Source organism: Mercurialis annua, linkage group LG4, assembly GCF_937616625.2.
Source record: "Mercurialis annua linkage group LG4, ddMerAnnu1.2, whole genome shotgun sequence".
Classification (NCBI taxonomy): domain Eukaryota; kingdom Viridiplantae; phylum Streptophyta; class Magnoliopsida; order Malpighiales; family Euphorbiaceae; genus Mercurialis; species Mercurialis annua.
In genome coordinates this window covers 41719640-41729805 of record NC_065573.1, presented here as the reverse complement: position 1 = coordinate 41729805, position 10166 = coordinate 41719640, and the positions used below count along the sequence as shown (strand labels likewise).

The following is a 10166-nucleotide window of genomic DNA, read 5'->3' as shown; positions in this document are numbered from 1 at the left end:
TGTGAAGTCATTCAGCTTCTAAATGCAACATTGAAACTCGCTAAAAGCTCAAAAACGCTATTTTGAGGGGCCTCAACTGCCGAATTTGGCCAGAAACCGACGAGGCTCATAGGCTTTGGCTAATGAATCTTGTTTATTGGCATGTTTCCACCCAAAATCCATTGCAAAATCGCCCGATTCGTGCACGCCAAAATCTGGACATTTTTGGGGTCCCGGGACGAATCACACTGAATTCGGGAAAACGAAGGGGAACACCTCCTCTAAGGTTTTATTTCAATCAACGGGCGCCCCGCAAAAGTATAGGGTTTCACTTGCACGCACACAGAAAGGTGTAAAACCCTAATTCGACATTAGGGTTTGCTTAAAGTCTAATTACAATTTTGTCCTTTTAGAATTTGGATTAGGATTAAAAAAGTGTTAAATGATAAGTATAAAAATATTAGAATTAGCTTTAGTTCTTTAATTAGGATCTTAATATGTTACATTCGTATTTACACTTAGTAGTTAAGTAAAAAGGTGCTAAAAATTAGTTTTGGTGCTTAAAAGTCTCAAAAGAAGGTTCCTTAGGCCCTATAGGTGTGGTTATGGTCAATTCCAGTCCGTAAAACGTGCAAATTGGCTTATAAACGTCTAAGAAATTGCAATTAGTCTAATTTCTAGACTTATATTACAATTCATTTGAATTTTTATGGGCTATTTACGCCTAATTGCGTTTTTAATCCTCCAAATTTACAATTGTGCACAGACTACGCCTGCTTAGATTCCAAAAAGCCGATCAAAAACTCGTCACCCGGACAGATTTCTCTAGAAATCATCATGGGACGCTTCAGTTCCTTATCACTTTTTACTTGTCCGAAAAATAGGTGTATACAAGCGCATGATCTCATTTATTGAATATTTTTTATTGGCACGTTTCCATTTAAATTTGACTTAAAAATCGTCCAAGTCGTGCACTCGAGAATTATAAAAATTTGTGGAAACCCTTATTCGCACATTTCGACAACCTGGTGAAACGCTTTTCCGGAGCCTTCAATTTAAACAACGACCACATCCTTACATTTTAAGGCCCCATGTGTATGCGTGTAGAAAGATGAAAGACCCTAATTCTGCATTAGAGACGGATCTGCATCAAAAGCTAAAATAAATGGGCTAATAATCACCGACGGTCCTCGACCTTTGCTCTAAGCTTCTGTAAACCCCCCCAACCTTTCAAAAGCTTCCCTAAACCCCCCAACCTTTATGGCGGCGCTCATTCACGGTCCTTATGGACGAAAATACCCCTAAGCGCCGTCTTTTTTTGGCGGCTACAATTCTAAAAAAAAAAAAAAGACGGCGCCACGTGTCATCTGACATGTGGCAAAATATCTTAAAAAAAATTGAAAACCCCAAAACACCCTTACAACTATTAAAATTTAATTAAAACAAAAATAAAAAATCAAAGCAAATCAACCCATTCAAACCACTGAATTATCGAAACCGAACCGCCACAACCGAACCCGCCTCCGGTCATCTTCTCAGGTGAGAAAACGACCAAGCTCGTCGTCTTCTCACCTGAGAAGACGACCGTCTTCTCAGATCCGAGAAGACGATGAGAAGACGAGCTGATGCTCGTCTTCCCTGAGAAGACGAGCAGCAGCTCGTCTTCTCCGTTTTTCAGAAGACGAGCTGCTGCTCGTCTTCTGCACATCTGTTCTTGGAGAACAGATGTGCATCTGTTCTCCAAGAATAGATTTCAGATCTGTTCTTGGAGAACAGATTGGAGAACAGATTCAGATCTGCTCTCCAAGAGCAGATTCCGATGGGTCGGCGGCGGGTGGTGGTCGGCGGCGGGTGCAGTGAGTGGTTCGGGTTGGCGGGCGGATTGACCGTGGGTTGGGTTTGATTAAGTAAATTTGATTTGGTTTAATTTTTTAGGGGGTATTTTGGGTGTTTCAATTTTGTTTTGACATTAAATGACGTGTCAATTAACATGTGGCGCCACTATTTGTTTTTTTCCAAAAAAAAGGACAACCGCCAAAACCAAAAGGGTAGTTTCGTCTATAAGAGCCGTGAATGGCGCCGCCACAAAGGTTGGGGGGTTTAGGGAAGCTTTTGAAAGGTTGGGGGGTTTACGGAAGGTTAGGGTAAAAGTCGAGGACCGTCGGTGATTATTAGCCAAATAGATGAGTACTTTAACGGAAAACGTAAAAGCGCAATTTCGGAGGCCTAACAATCGAATTTGGCCGAAAAGCGCATGGGCTCATATATTGAGTATTGTTTATTGGCCTGTTTCCACCCAAATTTGACTTAAAAATCGCTAAATTCATGCACTCGCAAATTATAAAGGTTTATGGAAACCTTTCTTCGCGCATTTCGACGATTTTGCAAAATGCTTTTCCGGAGCCTTCAATTCAATCAATGACTACTTCCCTATATTTTAGGGCTCACATGTATGCGTGTAGAAAGATGAAAGACCTTAATTCTGCATTAGAGGCGAATCTGCATCGAAAGCTAAAATGCATGGATATCTTAACGGAAAACATAAAAGCTCAATTTTAGAGGCTTAAACGATTGAATTTGGCCAAAAAGCGCATGAGCTCATTTGATGAGTATTTTTTATTGGCCTGATTCCACCCAAATTTGACTTAAAAATTGCCAAATTTGTGCGCTCGAAAATTATAAAGGTCCGTGGAAACCCTTATTCGCGCATTTCGACGACCTGGCGAAACACTTTTCTGGAGCCTTCAGCTCAATCAACTACCTCCCTGCGTTTTAAGGCCCCACGTGTATGCGTGTAGAAAGATGAAAGACCCCAATTCTGCATTAGAGGCAGATCCGCATCAAAAGCTAAAATGGATGAATACCTTAATGGAAAACATAAAAGCGCAATTTCGGAGGCCTAAACATTCAAATTAGGCCGAAAAAACGCATGGCCTCATATAATGAATCTTTTTTATTGGCATGTTTCCACCCAAATTTGACTTAAAAATCGCTAAATTCTCGCACTCGCAAATTATAAAGGTCTATAGAAACCCTTATTCGCGCATTTGACGACCTGATAATAATCATGATATTGATCAGACTCGTTATTATCGAGATGTGTCTATTCTCATAGAATATTATTTAAGGCGAAAGATTTATTATCTATATAAGATGAAAATCTGAGTTATTATAAAATAAAGAAAAATATATAATTATTCATGGACCCGGGATATAAATCAAACAGTTCTGTGATTAAGAAAGCACGAATTACAACTTATTGAATATCATTATGCATTCCAGAAAATGGATGACAAGCAAGCAACAACACAATCAAATACCAAAAGTATGAAAACAACAGCAAAAGAGAGACGATGAGCAGCACCACTCCTTTTGCACCATTATTCAAATTCACTGCAGCAGTTGACTTGTAGTCACACCGCCTTTTATTTCAATACCTTTATACATAGCTTCATAATAATTGCACACACAATAGTTGAGCACTTTTTTTTAGCGATGGAAGCTTCGGCGGGGAGGACCCACTTCGTCCTCTCGGAGCTTCACAGCGGTGTAAGTCGCAGCACCAACGAGGGCCCCAAGTGTGGGCGCCACCATGTATATCCACAATGCTCTGTAATTTCCTGCAGCCACCGCGGGGCCTAGTGTCCTCACGGGATTCATTGAACCACCACTAGACGGCCTAACACGTTCAAAATTGAAACCTCATAACAATCTAATCTTCAAATTTGATCTTGAACAAATATTCGTTTCCAATTAAACTTTGAACTACTACAACTTTATAATATGCTGTTTTAACTTTGGAATATGTTAAGCAAGAAATATGTAAGCATCAAAATCTCTCTTTTTTATTTTATTTTCACTTACATACCAACTCTGTGAACACATTAAGTTTAATCTTAGACATAAATTTCAATGATAGTCAAGTACATATATTTATAAATACAGAACTACCTTTCATATAGAAAATAATTATAGCTGATCTTTCTTTTTGAAAAATATATTTAAAAACTATCTTTCATAAAATAAAATCATAGCTCATCGTCGCAACATAGTTGACAACAAACAGGCAGACAAAAAATTGGAGAGGAGAATTACAACTCACCCAGCAACAAGAATATTGAGCATAACTGTCGCTCCGACTGCTATTCCGGCCAACTCCCCCACCTGTGGAATATTGATATAGGCCAGCCTCTATTAATATCATTAAAAGTTTAGTTTAATCACTTTACAATATTTAATCTTTTCAATTCTTTTTATTTATAGTCCAAATAAAATATCAATTTCAGCATGATTTTAATAAATAAATTTATATTGTAGTTAACTTAACATATTAATAAATAGAAGTCAATTTTTTTAATTTATAATTAAATCTAACATTTTTCAATCAAAAGATAATTATTAAAATTACAATTGAACAAAATTGAAGGAAAGTCATAAAAGGAAAATATCTTTTCTTTTTCAAAATTATAATCGACTGCAATTGAAATGTACTTATCGAATTTAGGTTAGAATTATTGTGTTTTTGAAAAATCTGGCTATATAAATAAAAAGGTCAAACAAAATCGAGTATTTTGAGCGATCTAGCCTTTAATTTTACTTATGAACTAGAAAATTAGAAACTACTTACAGCACGGGTGTCAGTTGCAACAGCAGTGACAACAAACAAGAGATTAAAAGTGATAACAAACTCGAGGGCAAAAGCTTGGCCTATGCTAACAGATGGAACAGTAACACCACCAGACATAAAAGGGTGAAAGACTCCTTTAAGAGCGAAAGATGCACAGATAGATGCTGATACTTGTGCTGCAATGTAGGCAGGCACTTGCACCCAGGGAAAGTGACGGAGCGCAGCAAAGGCAATGGTTAGGGACGGGTTCAAGTGAGCTCCGGAAATGTGCCCGGTTGATAGAATTATTATCATCACCGCTAGTCCAGCACATGCTGCATTGCCGATCAAAGTTTCTGCTCCATTGTACCTCTGATTCACTATGGGTCCCGCAGTTGCTGCAAATATCAACATGAATGTTCCCACAAATTCCGCTCCAAGCTTCGTCACCAATTCATGCCCACATTAACCAATTAGTTTTTAATTTATCAATGCTTTAACTGTTATTTACTTCATCCATAGACCGCACATATATTATTCTTTCTGAGATAATGATCATAATCTTTAATTTTATATGATCATATATAATCACTACTTCATACTCAAGTTAATGATTTTCTCTAAATTTCAGAATTATTTAAATTTATAAAATGACCGTACAATTTTTGATAACAAATTTGACACCAATGAGTGTCACCTCAGCACCGTGCATGAATTTGAAAAAAAGTGGTAGTGATTTTTTTTAACATTAACCCTTTTTTTATTTATGGATTTATTCTATAAAAGTATTTGATTTCCACTTCTACTATAACACAAACTAATTAAATTACCCATGTATATAAGATGTCAGAAATAATAAAGTGACATATTTATTTATGACGAAAAAAGTATTAAACACATTAAAAATATAACTTTTTTAAAGAGACCTTTAAATGCTCTAAATCATTACCTATTGTTGTTTTCTATGATTTTATATTTTCACCATATGTGTTTTGATCAATTATCTTTATCGATCGTTTATACCCCATGTCGGTTTTATTTCACTTTATGTGTCTTCCTTCTATTAAATGATGACATTATTGATCAAAAATAATATTCTATTTGATCCCTAAAGTAAAAAATAATTTAAATTAATTTCAAACAAATTTATCATTATTCTAAACACGCTAATTGCTAAAAAAGTCAACAGGTAAAATGATAGTAATTGTTTAATTAACAAAAAAATATAATTAATGACATCGATAGAAGAACCAATTTGTTTCGCATCCAAATTTAATTTATAAATATGGTAGTGATAAATTTAATAGTGTTATTATTGGAGGATGAAATAGAGATACATATTACGTAGTCCAATAATTCAGTTAAGAGCACGCTATAATAAATGATGCGCCTATACGTACTTTATACTAAAAGTTCAACTTTAGGCATCTAAATCATTAAAATAATAAAAATATGTACCTTACGGGTAAGAGACACGTCAGGTGCAGGGAAGTCGATGAAGCAGCTATTGGGTTGACCAAAAGTTGGTGCATTCAGGGGAAGGCATTTATTGCATCTTGCCATCGACTTCCGATCATATGACAGTGAGTCTATCCTCAGCGACGGAAACAGCGGCCCTCCCGGCGTCCCTGGCGTATTAGGCGCCGACACTGCAGCCTCGGGTTCCGCCATTTGTTACGTTTCTTATCTGTCAGTAATAATTTATTGTACCGATACAAAACTGGAATTATATTTTTTTTTTCCTTACATGCTTGTTAAAGCTTTCAGAAAACAAGCCGGTTTGATTCACCAGCTAGTTTCTAAAGGACGGACCGGGATTAAACTCTCGTAGATCACATAAAAAAATTGACAAAACTACTTTTTTTTTTGGGGGTTTTTTATGTAAGAAATTGAGAAGTAGGAAGTTTACATAATCGAAATGTTTTTATAAGGGTATGTTTAAGGAAGAATGAGAGTGGAGTGATCCAGTGTGAACAAAGCGGAGTGAATTAAGAAGCTAAGCGAAAGAAAAACAAAGGCATCTGTATATATGTGTGGTGTGGTCGGAGGGCGGAGATGAAAGACAGAGAGAACGATAGTTAGATGAGATTGAGAGGGAAGGGGTAAGCAAGAAACGATAATGCATCTATGGTTTTTATAAACATACAGCCCCTTAACTCAACATGATCAAAGTCAATGACCATCACATCACCTCAATTGTTTTTTTTAATCATAGAAGAGGAGGGGATATTTTATCATTATTTCTACAAAGAATATTTTTATAAATTTAAAATGAAAAAATTATTATAAATAAATTAGAAAAAGTGTTTTATTGAAAAAAAATTAAATGTATGAAGTAAATTAATCTCACGACTTTCATAAAAATATGTCAAGTATGTACATTTTAACTTGCAGCTCATTGATATATGATCAATAGCTTTCCACTTCTCTCGTTAAAATTATTTTGCACGTTGCGATCTCTTCATTTTTAAAATTAAAATACAAAAAATTGAATCGATAACTGAACTAATGTGGCATCCAGTGACGGACATAGTATAGGTCCAAAGGGATCATTGGTCTTTTTGAATTTTTCTTCATAAAGTAATCTTTTGACCATATTATTTGTCCAGTTCTTTTTTTATTTGTTTAGTGCATTTTGACTAATTAGCAAATTAGTAATAGAGACCATCTTATAATTATTATGACAACAATAACCTTCTCATAGAAAATCAAAAAGATTATAAATATTATGAGTATATGATTAAAATAATTAATTTAAATATTTTATGATATAAAATACACATCTTTCAAACACTAAAAATTATTATTAGATAGTTAATAAATAATTCTAATTAAATTTAGTTAACAATATTCTTACAAAAAAGTAAAAATGTTTTTACAGCTAAATAAATAAATATTTTGATCCATAAAAAAATCAACTTTTTGGTACACCCAAATTAGAAACAAAATCAAAAGAGTATTTATTTGTTAATAATAATTTAAAGATAAAATTATATGTCACATTAATTTATCAGGCTCCATCATTAGCTAAGGAGCTTTTTATGTGATGAATTTTATTAGAAGTTTGATTTCAGTATAATTTTAATGTATATTGAAAAAGATGACTTTATAAAGATTGGCAATTTGATTTCAGAAGAGCGAAAAAAATGTAACAATACATTTATGGGTTAATTTTATATAAAATCATCACCTTTACACGTTTTTTTATTTTAATCACGTCCTTTAAAAAGTGTCAAATAAAATCACCACCTTTCATTTTTTGCAAATCTATCATCGATGAGTAAAATTCGATGTCTTTTTCCTCCCAAATAAATGTTTTAATTTGGCTAATGCCCTATTAACACACAAAATACGTTCCTCTTACTCTTTTCTTGTTGATTCCGGTTATTAAGGCAACAAAGATACACCGAATTTTCACATTCGTGATAGATTTGCAAAAAAATGAAAGGTAGTGATTTTATTTGCAACTTTTAAAGGATATGATTAAAATGAAAAAACACGTAAAGGTGGTGATTTTATATGGCATTTACCCTACATTTATTTTAATTTACTGATTTGTATAAACAAAACATTATATATATATATATATATATATATATATTTATTTAAAATTGTATTAAGTGTTTTTCATTTTAAATTTGGACCTCCTTAAGAAAAATTTGTACCTGTCATTAGTGGCATCAATTTTAATATAAATGGTCTAACTGACAGTTGAACTAATAAAAATTGTGTGTCTATAATTTTTCTTAGCATTTTTTTATTCGTATTTATAAATTCAAGATAAATAATTATATGTTAAAAAAATTAAGACAAAATTATCTAACACCAAAAAACTAACTGGTTCTGCAAATCTATTATTGTTAGACCAAATTTTTTATTTTTAGAACTAATTAGATCGAATAATTAGTTTGTCTACAGTTCAATCCGTTGAATTGACCGATCCGGTTCTTCAATAAATGTCTAACACTATAATTATTTTTTCAATTATAAATTTTTTTTCATTTTTCTCTATTATAAAATTTTATTCACATTTTATATTCCAATAATCTCTATATAATATTTATTAAATAATATCATCATTAAGTGTGCAATTATTTCATTTTAGATTGTTTTATCTCAATGGGAACTGGACTACAATTTACTTTAAATTAGAAATAGGATACCTGCATTTAATTAAACTGTAATTATTAAATTTATAAATATTCTTTTATTTGTATATTTTTCATTCTATTCATATTTGTATAACCTGCATTTCCATCACTTATATTATTTATCAATTTTCAACAACTACTTGGTAATGACATATTATCTTATCATACCACCGGCCCAATCATGCATTATAAAAAGGAAAAATAGAAAAATAATAAGAAAGTCGCATTGTTTAATTGAACTTTGGCTAATGTATTAGAGTGGTTTAATATCATTGGATGTTATGCTCTTAATTGCATGTGCTTCTTCGCTTTTACTTTGATCTCCAAAAGAAGTAAAGAAATACTAAGAAATTAAGAATAACACAAAGCTCTGAAGTCTGAACCACGGCACCAACTAAACCATTATTATTACTACTAATTATTAATTATTAACAACTTTAGTTTAAGTAATGGTTGGAGCAGCAAAATTGGATTCGGCAAGAATCTCATTTTTTTTGGTAATACAAAGGGGTCAAGACGCAGTCATCTAATTGTATAATTTAGGGTTTTATTCTTTTCTTATTGGGAGCAATGTTCTTTTACCCACTATTCATTTTCAACACGTTATGGATATGCATTCAATTAGATGGTATAGTATTTGTTCTTAACATTGATACCAATTGATTTTCATGATCGGTTCATGACCGAATTGACATGTACAGCAGAATTAAAATTATTTGGTAGATATTTAATTATGAATTTAATAAACAAATAACAATGTAGTAAAATAATAAATAACACAAAAAATTTACGTGGTTCGGCATTAAAGCGTATATTCACGGGCAAAAAAATCGAGGCATCCACTAATCATTAAAAGATGTATAAAATTGGTGGAGAATCGCCAAATAGAGAACATCTCTAATAAACGTGCCCTTAGAGAAAAAAATCAGACAGTGTTTAACTAAGGGCAAATCTAGCATCTCTAATAAATTGGTGGAAAATCGCCAAATAGAGAACATCTCTAATATATAGGAAATAAATTCTCTTTTTAGCATTAGGGGTACTAATCCTAATTGGATTATATCTTCCTATTTGTCCAATGACAACAAAGTTATCATTCTTCCAGATATTTCACTAATTAGAATTCTAATACAAATTAGAAATAGAATTCTAGGCAATTCCACAATCTTCACTTTAACTAAAATTCTCCAATAAACTGTAATTACTATGGTGCTCCACCTTCTCTATTTAATTCCAAACTGAACTTATTTCAAACGAGGTTTTTGAGAAGAACCATACAAGTTTCAAGAACGTTTTGAACTTGCCAAAACCAAGTTCAAAACGTTTGAGAAACTGGCCACTTTTACTCAGCTTTTTGAGAAACTGGCCACTTTTACTCAGCTTTTGAGAAGAACCATATGTGCCACTTTTACGTTTGAGAAACTGGCCAC

At 33.0% G+C, this 10166-nt stretch overlaps 1 protein-coding gene across 1 annotated transcript; it reads right to left on the bottom strand.

Annotated features, from left to right (window-relative positions):
• Window positions 1-3193: 3193 nt before the first annotated feature.
• LOC126678070 (probable aquaporin NIP5-1) lies at window positions 3194-6737 on the bottom strand. Its single transcript, XM_050372941.2, has 4 exons — window positions 6044-6737; window positions 4607-5026; window positions 4082-4143; window positions 3194-3658 (listed from the first exon to the last, which is right to left on the bottom strand). Exons 1-4 carry the CDS (start codon window positions 6254-6256, stop codon window positions 3469-3471), a joined length of 885 nt encoding a protein of 294 aa, XP_050228898.1. The 5' UTR covers window positions 6257-6737; the 3' UTR covers window positions 3194-3468.
• Between the last annotated feature and the right edge of the window lie 3429 nt (window positions 6738-10166).

What these genes read in the sequence shown, in the direction of transcription:
- LOC126678070 (XM_050372941.2), bottom strand. Translation starts at nt 6,256, where the DNA reads ATGGCGGAACCCGAGGCTGCAGTGTCGGCGCCTAATACGCCAGGGACG. An exon ending in TTGCAACTGACACCCGTGCT is followed by an intron (nt 4,144 to 4,606) that starts GTAAGTAGTTTC and finishes AATATTCCACAG; the next exon opens with GTGGGGGAGTTGGCCGGAAT. An exon ending in CTCAATATTCTTGTTGCTGG is followed by an intron (nt 3,659 to 4,081) that starts GTGAGTTGTAAT and finishes TGAACGTGTTAG; the next exon opens with GCCGTCTAGTGGTGGTTCAA.